This window comes from Anser cygnoides, chromosome 2 (assembly GCF_040182565.1).
Source record: "Anser cygnoides isolate HZ-2024a breed goose chromosome 2, Taihu_goose_T2T_genome, whole genome shotgun sequence".
In the NCBI taxonomy this organism is placed as follows: domain Eukaryota; kingdom Metazoa; phylum Chordata; class Aves; order Anseriformes; family Anatidae; genus Anser; species Anser cygnoides.
In genome coordinates, this window is record NC_089874.1 from 137,481,052 (window position 1) to 137,507,191 (window position 26,140).

Sequence of the window (26,140 nt, forward strand, 5' to 3'; positions counted from 1 at the left end):
TCTCCTTACAAATTTTGCCTCCTGTCAGTCTAGGTGGAATTACTCTTCTTTTCCAGAAAGTGTGAAGAAAGCAAAGAAAACAATTGAAGTCTGAAATCTGATCAATATTTCACAACTGTATGCTAGAAAATATGTATCTTAGTTTCTGATCTTTTATGAACATCTTCCAGGCAAGTAAACATCAAAATTCTAAATAAGCTTTTAGGTTTTCATTAGCCATTATAAAAATGTTTATTAGGGGTGGGGGGAACAAAAACAAAACAAAACAAAACAAACAACAACAACAAAAAACAATTAAATGAATTCACGTTAACTATTCAAAGTGCTGCTAACTTCAACTTATTTAAATATCCAGTCTACATAGAGAAGAACAGGTCTTTGGTGTCAAAATGGCTTAGTTGTTGGTTTTTTTTTTTTTTTTTATCAAGGTGTATGAAGTACTTTTCATTTGCAGTATTTTCTGTGTGATTATATGAAGACATGAGATGCCTATCGTTAGGATTCCTTCTTGGGATCTGTTCTATGCATTCCTAAAAGCGTTCACATAGGCACTTAATTGATATAAACATAGGGATATATCCCCTAGGAGTTAATGTCTATATGACTCTGTGGATCTGTTTCTTAGCTCAATTATGCTTCTGTAAATCAGGAATAGCCTTCCCAGAATCATTATTTTTCAGCCCACACAAAATGAAAGCATTGGAGTATTTTTCACAAGGCCATCCTAAAGTACCCATTATTGAAGACTCTCAGTACTGTGATGCTACAGAGAAACAGGTTTCCCTGATATATCATTCACCTTTGTAGACAGTACAGGAGAAGGAGCAATATAAACAGATTATGTTTTAGCATAAGAAAAGAAGAGAAGCCAATCATTATTTACCTAATTTACCACATTATCCTAAAGTACTTAAGTGCTATAAATTTAAGGCCAAAGGCTGCAAAAATACTGCTAAGTAATTATGGACTGTGTACAGGAGAAATAAGTGCAACATTTTAACTTCTTCAGGACTCTTAAAACCAGTGACCAGGGCTGAGGAACAAATACAATGTATGCAGTCTATCTAATCCTGGCAAAACGAATCACATGCTTCTTGGAACACCATGGGAATTTGCTTAGCCTATTACCCTTCACATCAATTTTTGTCCCTGTTATTCAAAGACTCATTCATACAGGTTTGGACTTCCTCATGTTACCACATTTGTGCATGAGAGTGGGTTTATGTTACCGTGATTGTGTGTGTCTACATTTGTCAGGGAACATCCTGAATGGGCCAAATATCCTCAATGACCATGTAAGAACTCTATAGAAAAAAAAGATAGATGTTTTATGCCTATTTTTCTTTTCTTTTTATTTACAATGCTTTTTTTTATTATTATTATTTTGTAACATTTGTATTATTAGTATTTGTAAGTTGGTTTTTTTCTATATATTGGAGAATACCTGCATCTGAAGAATATGTAGGAATATGTAGGAAAGTGAGAATAACATTATGGTTTTCCTCCTGGGAAATCAGGGAGGCTTTGTCAAAGGCTAGAGTTATTAGCTGAGAGCAGGTAACGCAAGGGGCACAGCAGGCATCAGAGAGAGAGAAGTCTCACTGACTGGGAAAAGTCTGGCAAAAAACATGGCACAAAAGTCACAGAGATTACGTGCAGTGAAAGATCGGATTTTCATGTATTTCAGAGGGTTGAAGAGGTGGAAGACTAGGAAAACCTACTAAATTACCTTTTCCAACCAGAATAAAGGGTACTTTCTTTTGCCTGGTTATCATTTATTAGAGAGTAGAGCCTAGCTGTAGATGATAAGAAAACACACTTAAATTTAAACAGTAATAAGAGGCTTTTTGATTTTTTTTTTCTTTTTTTTTTTTCCTTTTTTTTTTTTTTTCCCCTGAAGTCTTTAACTGATAAAATGCTTAATGCCTGACTTTGGAGCTGAAGAGCATTCTACGCCACTTGATCTCTCTTTAAGAGAGGGGAGGCTTTAAAAAGAACTTGTAAAGGCTTTCCTTAGCACCTTTTTGCTTTTGAAAACCCTGTCATCAGGCAGGCAGCAAGATAAAGCATGCCAAATATCAGACGGATACAGCAAAGAGAGACAGCTTGGGCAGTATAATAGGAATTCCTTATTAGGATAGCTTTCCAACAAAAATCACATGAAGCAAATATAATAAGGAGGCTGAAAGTTTACTCACTGGCATTTGCTGAAAAGGACAGATTATGTAAAATGTCTTAAATTAACCAGCTGGCTAAGAAAAGCAGCAAAATGTTCATTGAACCTTGGAAAATTTTGTAATGCAAGCATTAGAAGAATCATGTGCATATTAAATAATCCTAAAACTATCTATTATGTCATGTTTTCATTTGAAAATTGCCCAAGGGAATGAAATGATAATCTTTGTATGTGCCTGTAATCTCCAAGTAGTTCATGTTTTTTTTTTCAGTCGGAGAGGATGAGAAACTCTACTTAGTTATGTCTCCAGTAGAAGATTTGTACAGGTTATTTAGTCTTTTTTATCCAGTTGAAATGCAGACCCTGTCAAACTCTGGGCAAATCATGTATCTTCTCTGTGCCTCACTTCGCTATTAACAAAATACAGACTGTAGCTCCATTATCCTAGGAATATTTGGTAAGGATTGAGGTTATGCAGTGTTCACGCACTGCAGTGATTTACACTGCACATAAATGCCTAGGACAGATAGCTAAGGAAGTATATCACGATCTGATAGATCATTTCTGGAGTACCTCAAGACCTCATAGCCAATTTGCCACAAGAGCAGACTTCAGGTTGTTTCTACCTGCACTAAATCTTTTAATTTACCTGCATTCAAAACCTCACTTTCTGTGTGCATGAGTCTTTGTGCTTCAAAGCCTGAAGATAGAAAATGGAAGCTGGCCTTGGAGTGATTTCTGTGGATCTCAGGAAACCTGAATTCCCTTCTCAGCTCTGCTACAACACTCTTCCAAAAAGAAAAGATGCATAAGTATAAGGTACTTCCACTGGTTTAACACCCTTAAGGGACCTAAATTAACCAGCTGTTATTAGCTAACCAAGATAATACAACACACCTGATACAAAGAAGGCAGGCTATCGAATACCTCTAAAATGAGTGGTCATCATTTTCAATGTAATAGTAGGACAAAAATAGGGGGGATTAACTTTCCAGTAATTAAGGTTGTGTCTGCCTAACTGACTATGATTGCTGCACCTTGCTGTTTGGTGTATACAGGTCTTATCTTTTTAGAAAGAGTCAATTGGTGCTAAATTGACCATAATAACCAGGAAAAAAGTAGAGTTGGAATTAGACATCGCTGTATAAAATTTCCAAAAGATAGGTAGAACTGGAGGTCACTATGCTGGGATGAATTTATATTTACAATTTGTCTAGGACCTGCAGTACAGGTCATTCATCCAGGGGAGATCATTGCTTTTACTGAAAGTTTACATTTTGTATGGATTTTTCCTCAGTACATAATTTGGAATATTTATCTTGTGATCTATGAATGTGCTATACATAGACTGACTTTTTTCTTTATTTCATAAAATCTATGTATGTTTTTTATAAAATCTTAATCATTAAGTAAATATGAGGAAAGACACACCATACAAATTGATACCTTGATACCTTCCATTACCTTTTTTTTGTTTACAGATGGAAACACATGTACAAAATAAATAAGGAATAAAAGAAATTAATAATGATGCCATCACTAGACAGCCAGATTAGGTGAAGTAGTGTGTTCATGAAAAAAGGAAGGTCTTTTTTCCCCATGTTTTAGTACTTCTATATTTTTTACCTTTCTTGATGATGTTTTAATACAAGAACTATATTTGTAAGAGCTAGCAATCAAAAATATAAACTGTAAACAATTAAATCTGTGGAGGACTCTTCTGTCTACTGAACCTTAAAGCAATATAATAACTAGTTCATAGGCCAACTACTAGATCATAGAATCATAGAATCTTTAAGGTTGGAAAAGACCTCCAAGTTCATCTGGTTCAACTGTCCCCCTACCACCAATATTACCAACTAAAACATGTCCCTAAACTCTGCCCCTAGATGCACAGTTACACCAGATTTCCCCCCATGCTCAGAGTAGCTCATACCTGTTCACAAGGGCTTCACATAGTTGTTTTTCTTTTTGTTGTTGGTTTGGATGGTCGTTGTTGTTGTTGATGGTTTTTTTTAGTTTAGTTTAGTTTTGTTTTGTTTTAAGCGTCCTAAAAGACCACACAGAAACAAGAGGAGACTGGACCACTTAAACATTGAAAAAGTGACTTTCAACTGAAAGTCTCTTCTATTTCTGCTTTCCATGATCTCACGAAACCTTTGGTCAATGCCTACTCAATCACACACCATTAAATTGTGTAAAGCAGTTATTATGGCAAGTCCTGGCTCTGATGCCCGCACTCCACCCTCGTGAGACAAGGCTTTGCATGGGTGCAGCAGGGATTAGGTCTGGGCAGTCACAGCCGGGTCTCCCGCTGCCCCTGAAGGACCGATCAGGCATCTCACCAGAGGTGACACTGAATGCCTTGGCTTGTTGCCTGTTCTTGTTTCCTAGTGTGCAGCACTTAGCACTTGCATCTACTGATAAATGGTGTCCTTCCTGTATGTAAAGACCCCTTAAAAAAGTAGCATAGACAAGAAATCAACAGCAGTGGTTGTTCAAGAGTTCAGCTTCAGCCTGTGCTTGTGCAGTGATCCTTCTCTCTTATTCATAACGTTTTAAACGTTTTGCAGATACCCCGGTAACAAGCACACTGTGAGCATCCAGGCTACATCTTAAGCTCTCCTGAAGGCTGTTAGGAGGCCAAGCTAGATCCTGCAGCTTGTCGGGTAGGAGCCAGCTCACCATGGCATGAGCTAGACCAACATGAGGGCATGGCTGTGCGAAGGGAAGGAGCAAGAGGAAGAGCTTATCTTTGCCTCCCAATTGGACACATATTTGGGGAGGGTGTTGGAAGCAAGTAGAGGTGCTGGAAAGGCACCAGAAGTTTTTTTTTCAGGGCTGACAAGGAGGGTGACACCAGGCAGCTCATGGAGGATGTGCTCCGAAGGCCATAGCTTGAGAAATTTTGAAGCCGAATACCCACATGTTCTGCTGTCTTGCAGCATTCTGTTTTTTTTAACTCCTCTATCAAATGACCATGAAAAGTTCATTTTGACTGGGTTTCAGTTTGTACTGTCATGGCAGAAGCATAAATGACTAGATACATCTCAAGCCAAAGGCTATCAGAGACTGATGCTCAAAACTATCTGAAGATGGGGAAAGCAAGCTGGTGATGTTAACTATAAGAGACATTTTATCTTTACAAAAATTACAAAGGCAATATTTGGGAAGTATAAAGCTGACGAGAAGAGTGGAGTTGTCTTGCCACCTTAAGTATTGTGGTTCTTACATATTCTCCTAAGTACTATACTTAGGAGCAAATTGGAGCACAAGAATATTTTACAGATTAATTAGGATGAAGAATCATTGAATGTGACTGGCTTTTGCTGACTTTCAACTTTGAAATATTAAATAATATTTTTGGTGACATTTCAGTTGTTCTTTTGTTTCTTGGCCCTTTTGAATCACTATATCACCAAATAATAGTAAATACCTATTACTAAATGCCAATACTGAATAATAAATATATAATACTAAATACCAAACTCAGATCCGAAGATCTTCTTCCTTCTGCATCAGGAAAATAAGTGGTATTTTTATTGTAAACTTGATATTTGAAGTACTTCAGTAATGTGTGCATTGCTTCTACTACCTAGTTTATATTTTAATACTTCTATGAGCTCCCATCTGTTTTCTAAATCCAATGCATGTGTATGCTCAGTGCAGCTACCTGGGGGTTGTAGTACTGCTGAAGAAGCTGTTTAAACACAATTATCCCAACTCAGAAAATCCTTACTTGTGGGCTTAGCATGCTCTCAACAATTAATAAATTGCATTAACTGGAATTCACATCTACCTTTACTGAACACTAAGCAGCTTGATTATGCAAGAGAGTATTGCAGCACAGTTCAGCTTCAGAGGAGGTAATTCTGCAGAAGTACAGCTGTTTTGTTTACCTATATTATTGTCCTTAAAGCAGAGGAAAGTATTAGCATCACAGATCTTTTTATACATGTTTAGAATTAAGCAGGAGAATTTTGAAATTTGGGGTTAGTGGGGTGAGTGCTTTTACAGCTCATTTCCTTCGTAAATCTGCCCCTGATAAATTCTCTCAGCTGTGGCGAGTCCGTGTTTCAGCAGAGCAAGAATCCTTGAAATGGTTAATGGCTCAGTGAACAGGTTTTAACAGTCTTTGCAAATGTACATCTCCATTTTGCTCTTACCCTTCTCCTTTCCCTCCCCCCACTCATAACTTTCATAGAAATTGTTTTTTGCATAATGGCATCCTCAGGGAAAAGGTGTCAGAAGATAATGAGAATATTTGGCAAAGCTACAAACTAAGAGATATGCAGAAGATCTCGAGGGGATTCAGTCTGCAGCACTGCTGGAGAGATAGTGCGATAAATGCTTCGCTGATTACTGACTCATATGAATCAGTGGGGAATCAAACTTGTTTTTCTCACTTTTCTCATTGGCAAAATTAAGTCCTCAGCCAGGATCTCAGTTACAAGGTGTGCTAGGACTATTGAGGCAGACCTGGGGCACACAAAACCTCCTGAAGGCAGGTATTGCATTAAGCCTTTGTGTGTGCCACAAGTTAAAGAAGATAAAATACTCACAAGCCAGAGACAAGTTTGGTGAGGGCCTGAGAGCTTTGGCCGCCAACAGCTCCCAGCAGATGCTGGGCATTTGAAAGAGTCCATCACACTGCACATGTAAGGTGGGACTTGCTCTTATGAACACTTGCGTGTGTATGTGTCAGCAGAGTGCCTGAGTCTACCTCACAGTCAGCCTGAGACACCAGCTCAAGGCAGACAGGATGACACCGAAGGTGCACTTGGACGTGAATGGTGAGGGAAAGATGCTGGAGCATCTGAAACAACGTCAGGTGCCTGCACTATGTCCAATTAATCAAGCTCCTTCTGGCTGGTATGCTGAAAATCCCCCACTCCATTGAATACACCAGGGCTCCTTTGCATAGCAGGGTAGGTTGGATACTTGTATCAGGAATAGTGCAGCCAGCAGGACCAGGGAGGTGATCATCCCCCTGTACTCAGCTCTGGTGAGGCTGCACCTTGAGTGCTGTTTTCAGCTTTGGGCCCCTCACTGCAAGAAAGACATCGAGGCCCTGAAGCATGTCCAGAGAAGGGCTATGAAGCTGGTGAAGGGCCTGGCACACAAGTCCTGAGAGTGGCTGAGGGATCTGGGGTTGTTTAGTCTGAGGAAGAGGAGGCTCAGGGGAGACCTTATTGCTCTCTGCAACAGCCTGAAAGGAAGGTGTGGGGAGCTGGGGGTCGGCCTCTTCTCACAGGTAACTAGTGATAGGACTAGTAGATAGGACTAGCACCGGGGGGGGGGGTTACGTTAGAAATGAGGAGACGTTTCTTCTCAGAAAGAGCAGTCAGGCTTTGGAACGGGTTGCCCAGGGAGGTGGTGGGGCACCGTCCCTGGGGGTGTTCAAGGAAAGATTGGACGTGGTGCTTAGGGACATGGTTCAGTGGGTGACATTGGTGGTAGGGGAACAGCTGGACCAGGTGATCCTGGAGGTCTTTTCCAACCTTAATGATTCTATGATTCTGTGACACACACTGCACATGTGGATGTCTACACTTAGGACTCTGAGCCCCAAAGCGAATCCTCCTCCCTCCTCCTGTCCAGGTCTTCATTAGCAGAGCCCTGCTTCCTTCACTGAGGCAAAAGAGAAGTGCTGAGACTGTCTGCTCTAACAGCACATTCCAAAAGGATGCCGACCTGATGCCTGAGATGGAGGTGTTGGTTAGCATTATCCTTGCAGCCATGGGAACCATTCCACCTGCACTAGCCTACAACCCCGTACTGAATAGTGTAACTATGAGGAAATGCATGCTGTATGGGACCATAGAGCTTCCTTCAGGACTCTGGTTGTAAAGATGATAATGACGAGTCCTCAGTAATTTGACAGTAGTCTAAGGATAGTAATTATCTGTCCCTTGGATAATGTGCTTTCGTTTCACTTGAGAGGCATATTTTGGTCTCATGCTGTTGATGATTTATCACTGTCCAATGCAAGTACACAGAAAAAAAAATAATTAATTTGGAAATACAATCAGGAAACAAAAAAGATTTATTAAAAAACAGCATGAGATACAGACAAACTCTATAATTACATGAACTGCAAGAGAGTGAAAAGTATTTTTGCCAAAAAAGAATTATTCCATGAGAAAGAAAAATGTAGGAGGAAACAATACATCATTTTCTGACCATCTTTTAAAGCTAGATCTTTACGTGGTTCAGCACTGATATGAGGAAGGTGTGTTTGCTACTATTTAAGAGAGATAATTGCAGGTATTGGCTCTAATTCTCATAATTTTCAAGACAGTAGCTACAGAAATCAACCTGAAAATGAAGTACAGATAAGAAGGAAAGATACTGTTCAGAAGGAGCTGATACAGTTTAGTATTTCATGACTGAACAAAATAAGTTTAATGAGAATGACTTACACAGTTCTGACATTAACACATATCCTCCGGTCAGACAGAAAAGCTGCAAATAGATTTGCTTGTAAATTTTTCATATGAATGGTTATTTTTAATGTAAAAATCAGTTTTCTGCAGAAAATAAGAGACTCACTCACACCGGGAAAATCAAAATGTAATGAATAGTTTCAATTGCACTGACCTAAATGGAGCTGACCTAGAATGCTTCATTTCACATCAGTTCTTCAGAAGACAGCATTAGTGTCTTAGAATTGAGCTCATTGCTTAATTGTAGGTGTAGTTTGAGGGCCTGGTCTCTTCCACAAATCCAAGTTTCCCAGAGAATCACAGCAGTTTAGTATCTCTATCAACACATGCATTTACAAACACTTTAATAAACCAATATGGAACATTATGTTTTGGGTAACAATGAATTGTTGAATCTCAGTTAAAAAAATAAAAATAAAAAAAATCATTTTGCAACAAAACCAAAAGTTGAAACATCATTTTCACCTACTGAAGGGTGACAACTCTAAAATTTGCCTAGTTTGTGGCAAAAAAGCCACCATGATGGTGCTTCTCATCTCCCTGTTTAGGTCTGTGTGACTGAGAATCTGTTAAAAAAATCATCCCTTGCACAGTTCTTTACAGATTTTAGTAACAACAACTTTTAACGGTATTATTAAAACTCTTTTAAAAATGGAGATACTAGGATTGTTAGTATTAGGATCAAAGGCTAGTATCAGGATCATTAGTATTAGGATCAGAGGCTAGGATCATTAAGGTGGCTAGACAAGTTCATTGTATCCTGGACTAATGCAAAGGACTAGGGTATTTTTAGTTGAGTTTTGTCGGGAAAAAAAACTTTATTCTCTCCTGTAGTCCTGCCACATGCAGAGCATTAAGTGACAACTCTGAAGTTATCGCTTGGTCTGGAGCTAAGTAAAAGCAAACTAGATAATTATTTAGTACAGAAAAATATGGGGCAGTAAAACAGCCATCAGCTCCACTGCCCGAGTCAGAGCTGTGAAAGCCAAGCTGGCTGCTGTGTTTGAAAGGACAGAAGGTGTATGGTCCTGTTAGCCCTGGAGTGAAGAGCAGCAGTGTCCTTGCAGAAGTGAAAAGTTTGGCTTCCCAGGGATCAACCCCAGGAGCTCTGCCCCATTTCGCCCCTTCTTCCTCTTCTCCCTTTTCTGTGGCAAGAGGCCAATGCCTCGTCCTGCTAATGGCAGAAGATAGTTTTGCCTCCACTGATAAGAGACCTTGAGCAAACCTGAGCAAAAAAAAGTCCTTGATATTGTAAAGGAGCTGTGAAGCAGCATATCCTTAAAATGGAAGGGCACATATTCTAAGCCTTTGCACAACACTCTGTAGTGTTGGAGCACTTATCTCATTTGGCTGACTTGAAGCAGAATGGGATGCAAGACCTGCAAAGAGCTTACAGCTTTTTGGCTGAGAGTGTCCACAGATGATTGTTTAGCTGCCCTTGCGCTGTCTAAGTAACATTTCATTCCTTTCATTCACAAATTATATGCCTCTACTTAACAATAGGAGATGCCAGCCTCCAACTTTCCTCCCTGAAACCAAATTTATCAGAGACATGCAAATGGGACCAAAAAAAGGGTTGGTTCAAGCCTCTGAAATCAATCCTTCTCAGTCTTGAGAGTAGACTTGAAGAAGAAAGTTTTATCCTTCTCCAACTATGACAGTAGTAGCAATGAATTTCCTAAATGAAGTTAGTTCATAAAATCTTTCCTATAGTATTGGATTCTTCAATAATATCACTGCTTTAGATGACAGAGTGCACACTGCGTATCATTCCTGTGCTGAAGAGATGGCAGTGACGCCTCTCATGGCCCAGGGAAAACATGCAGATCTCCTGGTACCTCTGCCTAGAGGTGCCTTTCATGCCAGGGTCAGTATGTGTCAGGTCAGCTGCTGGAGCTGTGGATCACTGGGTTCACATCGGTGGATGAGTTGAGCAGCTTTGACCTTCCCACTTTGGCTGGTCCCACCCCATGGCTGACCGATGTGGGCAGAACCCAGGAGTGCCCACAGCTGCTTTGCATGCCTACGTGTGGGGCTCCTTCCAGAGGTACCACAAACAGGCACTTAGCCCACAGTTCACTCAAGTGAACTTGCTTACCTGTCTGCCACAGAGCTACAGGTAACATCAACCTTGCAGTCAGTCAGTGGCATATGTCCCTTAAGAAGTGTTCATGTTGTTAAGTAGGGAGCATTGTAGACAAAAGGCAGGCACGTAAAAGGACCGCATTTAGTAGACAGAAAGCAAATTGAGAACAGAGGTTTACAAAAATGATTGTGCTGACATGACGTGAATGCATTTGGCTGCACCCTGTGCTTTGGGTGCTTATCAAGAGTGGAGTGCTGGAGCCTGGATGTGAGTCATCCAGCAAATATTGCAAATTACATGTTCAGAACTGCCAGATTATAGGTCTAAGCAGAAGCATCCTTGGCATACATACTCACTGAAGTGACGAACAGGTGCCCACTGCTAGTACTGAGCTGCAGAAACAGCCCCTTGGTGTGTACCTCACTCCTGTACTATTAAATATATTCCAAACTTATTTAATTGCTTCTGTAGCATCCTGCAGGGTGCTCAAAGTTGTTTGTGTGCAGAAAAAGAATGCCTGGGTTTGTTCACAACTGTGTTGCTTGAAGAAACATGTTATTATTTCTGAAAGAATGAAATAATCAGTGGCAGACAAAATTATAGTGTCCCTGCCTAGAACAGCATCCCCTTCAAACAGGATGCCAAGAACAATGGAGCTTCAAAGGGTATTTATAATAGAAAAGGAAATACAGAGAGTTCGCTAGAGTGAAATCCATGCTCTTTTTGTCATTTCTATGTACTGTCACAGACTTCCTGAAGGCCGTTGCACAAATCACTTTGGACAGTAATTTTGTAATTATTCAGGTGCCCAATTCTAAATGAAAACCAATCCAGCATCTAAATACATTTCCATTTTCAGTCGTAGTCCATTTTGCAGCTGCATCGCCTTTGTCAATGGAACTAACAGAGATGTTCCGATGACAGCAATGCTGAAAGCCTCTGAGCCATATCGTGGTGCTATACCACTACCACACTGCTGAGGATAGTGCAGAATAAGTAGGACCAGAATGGATTTCAATATGAAATTTGAAAACAGAGAGCAAATTTGACTGGCTAACAATGTTAAAAGTTGTTTGAAACTCAGCTATCAGGATGCAAATTAGAAAATTCAGAAATGTTGTGTACAAAGAGAAGTCATTAGGGCAGAAGATGTGAAAAGGCAGAAAATATTGAGACAATGAACAAAATGTATGAAACATAACAACCTGTCATGTAATATCATAGCATTTTGCTGCTGTTTTTTGACTCAGGTATTTTTCCAAATTTCACTGTCTCAGTCTGCATTTGAGGAGTGAACATCTGGGGTGTTTCAGAAAGGACTGCTGAGTTCTGGAAGTGATTGCAGTTTGGTTGATCATTGATGCCATAGTGATCCGTGGTGAACAGCTTTAAGGATTTGTAGACACTTCTTCCATCAGATAGTTTGCTGACCTAAGTTAAGTTCCCCAGCTTCAGCACTGATTCTTAAAGACGATGAATTTCACTATACCTGCCACCAAGGTCATTGGAAAAAACAAATGCAAGACTCATTTGTAGCCATTCCACTTGGCCCATACAAATTCAGTTCAGATGACCATTAGTTAATAAAAGTTTTTTGAAAGGTTCATTTACTTCATCAATTAAAAATGCTCAGAAGTTTTTATAGCCCTGACTATGCAAGTTTGTAAGAACCCAGGATCCTGCAATTTTTGTCTGTTTCTGTCTTTCTCCTGAATAAAAGCCAAATACATGAAAGTTGACATTGGAGAAATTGACTTTAAGATAATACTGTGTCATCATTTTATTAAAGGTCAATAAAAAAATCCCATTAAAAAGATAAGTGAAAAAATCCTAAGTGCAATCAGCCGTTCAATATTCACCCATCAGCAAGATTCAGAAAGGACATTCATGCTTTTAAGTTTCTTTAATAATCAGCTTCTCCTCCCTGGGAAAAAAGTCAATATGATAACTGTCAGAATTGAGCTGTAGGTCAGACGGTTTATCTTTGGACTGTTAAAACCTGAGAGAGAAAAACCGCTTAAAAGTTGATCAGGATGAAATCTATGTAAAATAAACAATTTTGAATTTTATAGAATACTTGCATACATTTATGTATTTATATTACATATTTATATGTATTTCCTAGCAATATGGCAATACAACTATTATTTTTATGTCATTAATTTCGCTGCTACATTTTGTTGCAGTTACTACTGGTGAAACTGTTTTGTATGGCCAGAAAGACTTAGTAATATTTTGTGCTGAGGGGCTGTGTCTGTTTCTGTCCTTCTGTTGTACTCCATCTCATGGAGGACTATTGCCTGGTGAGGAATGCAAATAGGAGAAAGACATTGGGTTTTCCCTCGTTTAGCATGGAGGGCTGAGCAATCTGGGCTGTGCTGTCCAGCATGACAGACACAGAAGAGGAGTGCAGGTGGGGGGAAAAAACAAAAACAATTTCTGGTGATGCAACAAAAACCATTACTTTGCTCATTAACCCTCTATCTATCTTCTTATCTTTCCAGCAATCTTGACACAGAAGAGCTCTGTGGTAAGTTCCTTGCTGAGCAAGAACATAATCTACACCAGCAGCAGCCCTGTGCAAGTGAACACACCATGTGTTATGATACTTTTTTCTGTTTAACCTTTGTAGCTCAGACAGAAAATATTTAAATTACACTGAAAGAACTACACTGGAAGAATGCAGACGGTTTATAATTTTTCAGACTGTCATCCATTAGAAGCAGATATTACCTTGAAAATATTTTTTCTGTATCCATGCTTCACATTTTCTGAGCTTTAAAAATATCTTTCTCTGTTCTGATGAAAAGACAGGTACCCTTACCTTGTTTCCCATTCATATGAGATATTTTTTTCAAGTTAGTTCATTGCTTTCAAAGGTAGGAGTGTTTTGGTAATTTTGAAAAAGATTTTCATATTGCTATCCAACTGGAGGAAAGTAATGAACTTTCTTCCGGCTCGGTTCAGTAAGAACAGCAGTTTGACTGACCCCCCGTTTGGCCCACTGACCTACCTCTGTGCCCTGTTCCAGGCTGTGAGACACGAAGCTTTTTCCCTGAGACCCTGCTTGCTTTCCCCCTGGTTTTACGGCCCCTGATTTAGGGGCTCTGCTTGCAGCAGGGAAGAATTCACAGAAAATTTCTGCAAGTCCTCCCACAAAATGTCAAAAAAAGTCATACTTGTCAAAAGCAGCCTATTTCTGGGGAAAGTGGCAAATAGTGGCCTGTTGAATTTTCCCAAGGTCAATAATACTGAAGACTTTCAAAAGCTAAAAACGCTGTAGATTTGAGTGCTAGCCCATTTACTTGCCCATGAGGTGACTCTGCTCACGCTCAAGAACCTACTGTACTGAGAGGCATCTCATTGTGTGGCTTACAAATATAGAATGACTTTGACAAAGTGAATTGGGCTGTGATGACTTCTGCTAGCTGAGAATCTGACCAAAATTAGCCAAGCCTGGCCAAGGAATAACATGGCTTTTTTCCCACAAATGATTTACAGATTTGGGGATTTTTTTTTTTAATTTTTTTTTTCCCCCCACTGGAGGCATGCTCAGTACCACCACCCCACACAGCCCAATCCCACCAGTTCACCAGAGGGTTTGGCAGGGTCTCAGCCCAGCGTTGACTTAGTTTTCTGTCTGTTTTGATTAAAGATGTGCAGCTTCAGCAGTCCTCTTGATATCTGAGCTCTTTAGCTTCCTTGTAAGTCTTTCACAGGTTGCCACTAGGGTGTTTCTCATTTGTGAATCTGGTATTGAGTTTACCCAACACGTATTTAGTCTCCAGCTTCCTCTGACTTATCTCCATAGCTCCTCCAAAATGAAGATTCATTTCCAGGATACTAATGCACAACACATTTTCTCCCTAAATCATTTCATTCAACCACTCGGCAGTACCAGCTTTTGTCACCAGTATTCTTGAAACCTCATGCTTTCATGACTCCCTAGAGAAACACTCAAACCCCTTAAAAGCCTCAAAGTATTGCTATTTATTATTTCAAAAAGCTCCCATCTAAGCTTGCTCTTCCTGTCTGTCATTTAGACGTTATTTTTCATCTTTGTCTAGACATTCTATGTCTAAATGCCTCACTTGACACAATCACTAGCTTTAGCATGGTTTTCTTTCTTTTTTTCTTACATTTTCCCTCCTGTGCCTCCCTCTGCTGTATTTCACTCCACACTGACCAAATGAGGTTTGCTTCCTCTCAGTGTAACCCCCTGCCTCTGAGCTACCTTCCTGGTTTGGATCCTTCTGAGATGCCTCACAGGTGTCATACCAACCTTCCTCCTTTCTCACGCTCTTTGGTTTAATATTACCTGTGTTTACAGACAACATTGGCCACCTCTCTTGGCTAGTAGATTCCTTGTATTAACATAAATCTCTTTTTCCACACAATATTAACCATCTGACAGTATGTTCCATTGACCCTGATCTACTCCATAAACATCAAACAGACCTACTTAGTGTTTGTGTGCCTTTTTAAAAGCTTTTTAATTTACATAGTGGAATCTCTAAAGCCTATTGATAAAATGGTAATTGTATTTTCTTTTATGATATTTTAGTCAGACACAAATATAAGTAGGACATTAGTAAATACAACTTTTACACAGTTTTGCATGTGTTCTATTCTTGATTTATGTCCTATGATTTGATATTGTCTCTTTCTGATAAAATATCCTTTAATTTGAACAGGTATACAAGGATATTCTACAATTTATGTTATTTCCACAGTTTTTGATAAAAAATATTTTGTATGCATCATATTTACTGAAAATATACTCACAGTAACTGGGGCCAGAAGCTTAACTGAACAACTCAGTCTCTTCACTTCTCAGAGAAAAACAACTGGTCTCAGCTGACTCCAACTCACAACAGCCCTGGCTTGATCTCATCTCCTCTAAGGGCTTTAGCAGAGTTATTCATTTTTGTAATAATGTGAATATAATGAGATTTAGTACATATACATGGAAACTTAATTTCCTTCTAGTAACTATAAGTAGATTTCTAAACTAAAAATCCATTTTAGAAATAAAATGTAGACTTTTTGGAAATAGGTCTATTTCAGCTCTCAAACTGATACTTTAATCTTTGTCAATTTTTGCAATTCATCTATTGAAAGGAAATGTTTTGAAGCACTGATTTTTTTGATTTTTTTTTAAGTACTCCAGGAATGGTTTTGAGGGAAATATTAACAAAATTTCAAAGTAAAATCATCTCTTTCATTGTAAGTCTTGCTCAATGTATATTTTTAGATAGGTAATAGTAAAATTATAACTGATTTTAGAATTCATTAAATTGATATTTAAGGAAGTATCAGTTTTTCAGGTCATGAGTAGGTGACTTGGGTTTCTTCTTCTTTCAGAATATTTTTCGCAGCACTTAGGAGAGTATGAAAATGTTCTATCTGTCTTGGAAGACTTAAACATTACCATACTGAAGGCAATGGACAAAACAAAGAAGGTAGGTAACAGTTGTAAGGTCTTTTCTTTTTGTTTAGTTGAATATGTATCCAATTTTTTTTTTATCTAGACAAAGTTGCTAATTCATATTTAAGTTCTTCCACGTATACTTGGTTTTGTAGCGAAAGTCCAGGAGGAAAAGGCTTGTCAAAACAGTCAAGTATCACAGCTGTAAAGTACAGTTTGGATATAAGCAAAATTGTGAATTATCAGAAGGATGTTCTTCATATTGTAGTATCCAGAGAGGGTTCCCTGTCCCAGGCCAAATTTGGGAAAGTATTATCAACTTTTGAAAATAGTCTGAATTTGAAATAAAAAACATCAGTAAAAAATTCAAATACCAAACTACGCTACTGACTGACATTAAATTAGGTAGGCAAGTATCTTCTGGAGACATACTGGGGCATTGTATTAGTGTTATTGTTAAATATAGACTCTAGTATAGTTTAAAAAGATTTAAAAGGACTGTGGTAGCTCAATTCACTGCAGTCATACCTGCTCATGCCTGCATCCCAGGCATCACAAGTACATAAAGAGGTCTGGTAATATGCTCTTTTTCCTTGTCTACCCTCACCACAGGGCTACTGACTGGAAGGCAAGCCGCCAACAGCCTAAAAATTTTAGCCTAAGTATTTGGTGAGATCCCATGGGGGAAAAAGTCTGTATCCTTCAGTCAAACAGCAATCAATGGGGAGAAAGTTGCGCTTCTCTAGCGAAGCTGTTATCTTTGGCATTCAGGCATTTGCAAGAGTACAGCACTCATACATTTTACATGAACTGCCGAAATAAACCCCTGGAAGTGTAGCTTGTTTATTTAGAGCTTTAGCCAGTGAGCTGAATGTCTCTCAGTTCACACTGTGCATCTTCCATCCTTAATGAAGTGAATGCGCACTGACTCTGCCTCGTTGAGCTGGACGATAAAGAGGAACAGATTAGTTCACGCAAGCTACACAGAATTCAAAAAACAGCAACAGGAACAAAAATCACAATTGCTTGATTAGCCACATGTATAAAATGCTGCTAAAGGGCAGGACACATCATATGATAACTACTGGAAGTAAATAGAGCACAGCATTTAAGAATTACTTCAGAAAATAATTACAGAGGAGTCCCAGTGATCAGTTGTAAGAAGTAAGCATTGGCCTGACTAGAAAATGGACTAGAAAATGTTATCAGTATTATTCTCATCTTAAATCCCAAGCACAGCAGGATACCAGCTACTAGGAAGAAAATTAACTCTATCTCAGATGAAGCCAGGACACCTGAGTACCTAATCAAACCATTGCAGTGCAACTATTAAAATTCCCGTCTTTAATATTCCAAGCTTTTATTGAAGTTACTGGTCTAAAATCTGAAAAACATACCCACCTAAAATCAGATCTGGAGGTTCATCCAAACCTAGTTAGTGTATTTAGATAGAACAGATAGATGATGTTCATTGCCCGTAGGACACAAGATGTTACGTAGCTCCTAGCTCAAGTTGACTCCCCAGCCCAAATGAGCAAGTACTCTGAAATGAGTGATTGGTACACAAAGCAAAGGCTGGACTTCCACTCCTAATACAAAACACAGCTTTGACATGGCTACGCCATTGTACCAACCTGGTTCCTTAAATAGACACTAGGTATTATTAGTCCTTAAAAAAGTCACTAGAGCATTTATTACCATCGTCTAAGCAAAAATCTAATTGGAAAAATCCTATATAGAAGAGAAGCCCCAAACTGAAGACCTACACACTGAGAGCTACAAAGACATGGCAAATCTAGAGTGGCTGACTCAGTTTCTAATGACCAGGATGAAATTTCCAAGGACCAAATTATCTCCTATTAGAAACCAAAAGGTAAGTCCAGGCCACTGTCCTTCCCAAATCAATAAATGGCATATAGAGGTTTCAGTACTACATCTCATTATCAGCAATAAAACACAAAGGTAACGCATACTGTCAGACGCTGTAAAAGGTGAACATTTTACCAGAATACTGGCTATATCTAGAAAACATTTTCATTTATACATGTCAGTGTCCTTTGGTTGACAGTAAAAACTCAGACTGAACCTGAACTCCACTCTGCAGGACGTGAGGCTGACTACAAATCAGTCTTCAAGGTTGCCGTCTGCTTTCTGTCCCCTTTGACTTTACATGGATTTGGGAAATCTTGGTGCCTCTGTCAGGCTCTGCTAAACTTTCCCAGAGAGAGTACCATTTCAGATTGGCAGTCTTAAATATCTTGGGGGGAAAGGAGCAACTTGGTATTTTATTCATTTTGTTTATCCAGTTCATGGCCAGATGAACAATCACCACTTGGTCCTTCCTATAGGAAATCTCTGCTTTCCAACCAATTTTTATTGCTGGTTCTCAGTAGATACTTTGCATTAGAGGCAGCTGCAGATCTGGAGCCTGAAATAAACTGCTCAGCTTGTTTCCAAGGAAACCCCTGAGAAAGATGACATGTCAGTCTTCAAGGAAAAGCTAAACAGCAGATCAGAACATCTGAAAAATATTAAAATGTAATATATAAGTGTTCCTTATTCCAGATATAAAACCCCAAATTAAAATAAAAAAGTATCTATACTTTTTGGCATACATATATCTAAATTTGATAAAACCAAATTGTGTGAAATTATTTGACTCATATCCTTAAATCTAGTACAAAAGGATACACCAAAAGATCTTTTGTACATGAAATAGATTTGACTCTTCACACTGTCTTGTGGGGTTATGTTTGTTTTTAACTCACCACGAGTCTTGGAAATCATATGCAGTGATGAATAAATACTTCAGGTTTTGTTCACAAACATTCCCAACCTGTTCAGCCTTAAGTCATAGAAATCTCCCACAAAGAGCAATTCAAGTTTGGCTTGATTACAGACCCTTAGTTTTAAATCATGATCAACCAAATTGTCCTGGTTTCTTCAAATTGTTTCCAGGTGTAGATATTTTTGAACCAACAGATTAGCAGATAACTGACTCCTACAAGGCAATTAGAGTGTAATTGCTGTGTACTTTATTGACCTCTGTGATTTGAAAAGGTTGTCAATGCAGCTTTCCTAAAATGAACTTTTTTCCAGTCTTCCAGTCCTGTACTATCTGATAAATGAAAATATTGAGTCGTCTGCAGGAGAAAGCATTCCAAACTTCCAACAATATCAAAACACTTTGAAATCAGGCTTTCTTTGCCGTTCTGGGGTCAGATCCTTCCAGCCTAATCAAACTAAGCAGCAGCTGACTGTTTTGGTAGTCTTATTCAAGCAAGTGTGAGTGTTCCCAGATCTTGATGTGGTACAATGAGTAGGAGGGAAGAAAAATCCTAATTTCAGATTTTTTGCTGAGATAAACACTTACAGGCCAGCACATCAGATGGGAGAACAGGAAACCCTCCTTGGTATATGAATGGCTAATGCTCTGCTGCTTGAAGAGAAGGTGCTAAGCTAAAAATGTAGACAGAAAATGCAGGTGTAGAAAGGAACGCCTTCTAGCAGGGAAAATATTTTATTTATTTATTTATTTATTGGTAATTGCAAACTTTACATTAATATACAACATACTTTAAATACAAAAGACATCTTACTAGAGGATGTCTGGTAGCTGTAGCCCTTCTGTTTTGGTGCTGATCCCTTGCGTTTTATCTTTATGCAAGGAAGGGTAACGCGCCTGTGGATTTTTAGAGGAACTTGTGCTATTTAATATTTCATCATTTCTCTCCTCAGGATGGAGAGTCTGCACAAGTTGCTTTTCCAGGAGTGGTGAGGACAGACATCATTGGTATCGCTTATTTTTCTTGTACCTGCCAGGTTGATATTCTCCTGATCAAAGTACAAGCTGGGATAGTTCTGTTTATCTTGTTTGTTTTTCATCTTATGTACAGGAAATATTAAAATTTAAAGATTCAACAAATGTTTACAGAGGCACTGGAAGGCTTCTTTCTTTTTTTTTTTTTTCCTTCTGACATCTTTTATAACAAGACACAGAAGTATATTCAATTAAAATATTTGATCTTAACATTTCCATTAACCAAATAAACATAACATTTCTGGCAAGCTGCATTTTTATTCCAGTCACATAAAAATATTATGAAGAGAAACTTTGCAACTCACAGCATACAATCAGTCACTGAGTAATGAGGTACATAGATGAAAATAGAGCAGGTATTTCTAGGTGCTTGACATGCTGTTTCAATTGACTTCAATGGGCAACTTGTGAACACTGAAAATCAGAAACTAACAGATGAAAGCATCTGTCTTCCATAAGTTATCACACCATGAAAGTGCTGCTATTTGTCAGCTATTCAGTAAGAACAAGTTTTGTTCTCTCATTTGTATTCCTTGTAGTCTATAGTTACGGCAAATGCAACCCGCTGATGGTGGTGAACTAATCTAGACTCTGAACATGCAAAAGTTCATTTAATCACAAAAAATATAATTTTCATATGAAATGAAGGTGGCAATGTAGAGGTATTCAGGGGGTTAAACAGAGGCATCTAGAGATATTTTATAAAACCTGGGTTCTTCAGTATGTCCAGGATGTCTGCATGAGCCTGGCAAATAGGACACAGGATCTCCAGGAGACCCAGGAGCATCAGGAAGCCCTCTCTGGGTACCAGCCTCCATTGTAGGTACCTGAATAGCTCTGAGGTTTCTGAAGCATTTTTTCCCAGGGGAGAAGTCACACAGAGGAAGACCTGGTGACAGCTTACCCTGGTCCAACAGTTCCTGTAATGAGAAGTCAAAACACCCATCTACAGTCCTTTTTTTTTTTTTCTTACTAGCTGAAGCACACTTCCCTGTACTCCTGCCTCCATCCTTCCTCCTTGCCAAGAACAAAGGGTCATTCTCCAGACAGACCTGGTCTCCATGTGTCCCCATGTGTCCCCATCACTGGCATCCATGCAGTGAGGTCTTAGAGGGAAGCAGGAGCCATTTCAGACAATTTCATATGGCTGTGCTGCTGAAAGTCTAACCATACCTGTCTGGTAGCCAAGTGACTGTACATGGATGTGGATGTGGATTTCAGGATGGGACATGCTTCCTTCTGCATGATTTCCATGGCTGTTGGCTTGAGCCTCTCCTAACCCATTACTCTACCATGGACATGACAATGGCCCTGACATACACAACTCTTAACATACTGGGGTAACAATTAAAATTCAGACTTTTTGCATCAGCCTGTTGGTGAAACAGTAGAAATTGGGAGTGGTGAGAGCAACTGACCCTGAAAGAGATGCTCACTTGGGAGAGCAGCCCTAAGTGGCCATGTGGTTGTTCCTTTTTCCTCGTAAATGCAGAGTCTGTGTATCACTCATGGAGCTGTCTCCAAAGTGACTTAAGACCGCTAGACCTGTTGTAAGAGTGATCCAACCTCCAGCAAAAAGCTGCATATCTAAGCTGTTTCTTATGTTATATTGGGAATACTTATTAGATCAGATATTTTAATTCCAAGAGCAAATTATGGAATAGATTCTATATTTTTAAAAAATGTAAACTACAACTGGCTTTTATAGTTAACAGTGCTTATAAAATGAAACTTTCATCCAGTGGGTAAGAGTGGAGCTTGACCCTGTATAACTTTCTGAAATGCAAATCCAATAAAGCCAGCATGTGTTAATTGGAGCCTATTCTGTACTAAGCCCAAGGCTGATCATTTCCATGCAGTCCATAAAAAGTGAGATAAGAAGAGAATATTACTTTAGGCACTGCTGCCTCATCAACATAACACATATTCAGTCAGATTCTAAAATAGTTTTAATGCGGGGTAAAAAGTATTTAAATAATGTGGAGCACCCCCCACACGCTGTAGATGGCATTTGCCATCTATACTAACTGTAACACAATAGCAACCTCCTGGACAGACTTGTCAGCACAATAGGATTTTTTTTTTTAAAACAAATATTGGAGAACTCCCCCTTAATCTTTTCCTCTTTGTCTTATTTCATTGTTTTCATTCCATATCTTATACTGCTTTTCTTCCTCAAAAGTACAGCAAGAAATTTCCTCCACAGATGAAAGCTGGAAAGCACTTTGGCCAGATCAGGTGCTATATACTTTTTCAAAACTGAATCAGAAAGAAATGACCTCTGAGTGTACACTTCTCCTTTAAATACAATTATGAAGGTTTTCTTTTGGAGACAAAAGCACTGTAAACTTACATGGAAAGGAATGGCAGACAAACATACAAAATGAGGGATGGGATGCTGCAAATTTTCTCCTTTTCAAACCGCAGTCTGACAATCTTTTCTTTGGAGGGACTTTTCTTCCCTCCTTTGAAACTATTTTGTGAGGGAGACCAAATTATCTGTCTGATAGCTGGGGACCAGACTCAGCAAGCTAGCAAACAGCTCTTAAGCAGCAATAAAAATGACTGCTTCATACCAAGCATTTAAATGTGCAAAACGTTTTTAAAAAAAAGATGGAAATGAAAGATAATTTCTATTCTCTAGAGAAGTCAAGTTCTGAAATAGTCTGCCAAGCACTTGGGACAAAAAGAAAAACAAAACAAAATAAAACCAAAACCAACCAACCAACCAACAAAAAACAAACCCACCAACATTAAAAAGAAACAAACTGCTTTTTACACGTTGCTTATAATAATGTAGAAAAGGAAGTGTGTTTTATGCAACAACAAGATGCTGCATTCATTGACTGACACAGCACATCTAATTCTTTGCTTCTATGAAATCATTTATTTTTCTGCTTTGCTCAAAAAAAAATCAAAGGAAATCAATGTAGCCTTGTTATTATTGGAAAACTTCTTGAATAGTCTAAAAATAAGAACCAGTCAAAGTAAGAGAGAAGATTGTAGGAGCTGAAACAGTAATACAGGGACATGCAATTTAGTTACTGATGGTGCATTTATAGTAATTATGTAAATCACTGCTCTTTTGTAGGTTGATACCCATTATAAACCAGAATACCTTGATTTTTTTAATTGCATATTTGAGTAATAGTAACAGTAGCTATTATGTAAATTATAATCCCAAACAAAATAACTGTGAAAAAAAAAATAGATAAGCATATGTCAACAATAGAATTCCATGTCTAACATTCTGAGTGAAAATGAAGTTTCAAATTGTTTTTTGTTTTGTTTTGTTTTGTCAAAATCTGTGTTAAATCGGCTGGCACCAGTTTTTGCCCATGAGTAGAATTTATTATCACATTTTATAGAATCATAGTCTTAGTCTCTTTGAAATTGCACTTTTTGCAAATGCACCTTTATCAGAATCAATGTAAACTGTATTACATCCCTGCTACCTGAGAATAATGCCAGGCAGGTATTAGTTTATCCTGCTTATTCATGTACTAGCTTTGAATCCAGTTCATTTGTTCCTTACATTCATCACTATATTTTTTCAGGTCAGTTTCAGTCTAAAATACCATAGCCATCTAGTATTTTGATGTTTTAAAGTGGACAAAATAACCAGATTCCACTGGAAACGAAAAGCAGAACAAAAAGGTGCACCTTTTATTCTTTACAAAGAAAGATAAATCTTTTCATGATGAAGATTACGTAAGAGACTGAAGGTAGACAAGTGAAGTTCAAGACAGAGGGAGCAGCTGTGGAAATAAGGCAGTATGCAATGACTATTTTTAATAGTGGAAGGCAACTGATAAAAATAGATTACTGCAACCTAATGCATTTCTTAACTGTTCACTGTTAATTCTTCTTGTATATCTGATTGCTTCAGGTTATCTTTTAATTACAGTTAACTATTTCACTAGTTTAACTGGCAATATATTGTAGGTCCTTCTGCTACAGTGACAAGGGATTTTGATTATTATAACTATTTAAAAGGTGTTTTGAATCTCATAATTATCTAGAAGGTGTAAGACATCAATTAAAAGATCACAGACAAAGGAGAGAGATTCAGGAAGAATGAACACTTTCTCAATTCCACATCAGAAAGCATCACAAAATATTTATTATCTAATACCACATCAGGGAATTAATGTTGAAAGATTTTCTGTAAATTTGTGGTTTTCACAGAGAAGACAAAGGGAAAGACGGCCAGAAAGCAAGTGAAAGATGTGGCTGCCTACTCATTAGGCTTTATGTGCCCAGAAGCTGGCATCATCACAGAGAAAAAAAAAAAGGCGGGGGGGGGGGGGGGGCATGAATTCTTTGGCCAAAAGAAGAACGAAAGAAGATAATTTTAGTAAAAATAAATAAATAAATAAATAAATAAATAAAGTTCCTTTTTAATTCTAGAAAAAAAAAATAAAGATCAAAATCCCTTACATACTGCTCATGCAAAGAAATTACAGGTGTGTTCCCAGTCCCACCTCTGTTTCTCACAGGCACATCATTCAGCTGTTATATCAGACCAAACATATCCCCTTTAAAATATTAGCAGTGTTCATAGTTACATCTACATAAGGAGAGAGGATTCTAAAGAAAACTTTGTTATACTGAATAAACATTAAGTCCTAAAGACTAGACTTTTTTGTCTGAACCCTGAAGAATTGTCAAAGGTTTTGAACAAAACAGAATTGAAAGGGTGGAGTAAGGCTGATGCCTTTGATGCAAGTTAAAATTTTGGTGGGAATTTTTCAACAATCCTTTTAAACTCAACAAAGATAGAAAATGGTAACAACAATATATCAGAGTAATAAATTAACTTGTCACTAAGCTCCTGCTGCACTTATCTTTTAGGAATTGCTCCCATTTGCAGGCACGGTTGGTTCTCATATTCTCTTTTCTCCAGCTAAAATAGCTATAAAACTGATTAAACGCAGTCTACAAAGAACCATCCAGAAGTCTTTTCTTTTGGCCATGGATGTCATGACCTAAATTCTATGGGTTGATTTCTTTGTATTCCCTAATTTCTTATGAAACAGACTTGCCAGGGGTTAGAATTGGAGTCTGGATCATTTTTACATAAATTTGTATGCTCAACTGTTTATCAGCTGTTTGTAAACTCACCTGAGGAGAGGGATGTTGGTGACAGTACTAAATATATATGTATGCTAAATATATCACCAGAATAGTGATATATCTGCTAGGAGGCAGAGAAAATCCTATGACTGAACAGCTATTTTTATCTAGGGACATCATTAAATGAAATTTTAGAATTTCATTGCACACTATTTTCTATCTAAAAAATTTAATATAATGATTGTTATTGTGAGTCAAGTCAAATGCAGATTAACTCAAAAAGCTTCAAGCAATGAATTCTAAGAACTTGTGCAAGCATATTCCAGAGATTCACCCCTTTCCTCTCTTTCTAGCTCCTTATCAGTGTAATGAAAACTCTTGGGAACTCCTTTGATCTTTTTTGATCTTTGATACTTACTGGGTCAGAAGGAGACAATGTTCAAATTTTCCTGATAGTAGAGATATGCTAAATAGTCTTAAAAATATATATATTAATTAAGTTAATAACCATGCCTTTAAGCATGAAAGTGTGAAAGTGCATAGAAATAACTTCACAGCAGGAGGAAAAAAAAATCTTTTTTTCTGACAGGAAAAATCATTTTCCTGTCAATATCTATCAAAACCCCCAACAGCTTTGACACTTTACTTCTATTCTTACAACTTTCTACCAGTAGCAGTGACATTACAGATATTTCTGCTACCCCGATATGAAACACAGCAGAAACACAGCTACATTTCTTTCAGCTACCTGGTAGTCTTAGTAGGATTTAAATAAGAGTTACTTTTTATTCATGCATGAATTCTGTACATATTATTGTTGTAAGATGAGTATATTACCCTTTCAATAATCCCAGTAAAGGAGAGTGGTAGACTGTGCTGTGATACTTTGGTGAGACTGCTGGTAGACTGTGCTGATGGATACTTTTCATAGAACCATAGAATATGGTTGGAAAAGACCTCCAAGCTCACCTGGTCCAACCATCCCCCTACCACCAATGTCACCCACTAAACCATGTCCCTAAGCACCACGTCCAACTTTTCCATGAACACCCCCAGGGACGGTGACTCCACCACCTCCCTGGGCAACCCGTCCCAGTGCCTGACTGCT

The 26,140-nt window shown here is 38.3% G+C and overlaps 1 protein-coding gene across 5 annotated transcripts in view; it reads left to right on the top strand.

The window, feature by feature from the left end:
* Positions 1-26,140, top strand: part of NECAB1 (N-terminal EF-hand calcium binding protein 1) — a 61,946-nt gene that overhangs the window by 16,600 nt on the left and 19,206 nt on the right. For 4 of the 5 annotated variants that reach the window (XM_066990582.1, XM_048075266.2, XM_048075264.2 and 1 more), the window contains exons 4-5: positions 13,213-13,238; positions 16,073-16,170. In XM_066990582.1, the coding sequence (XP_066846683.1) occupies positions 13,213-13,238; positions 16,073-16,170 (124 nt within the window). Of the gene's footprint in view, positions 1-13,212; positions 13,239-16,072; positions 16,171-17,875; positions 18,010-26,140 lie in introns of those variants that run through there. The other variant, XM_048075267.2, reaches the window with a different exon arrangement.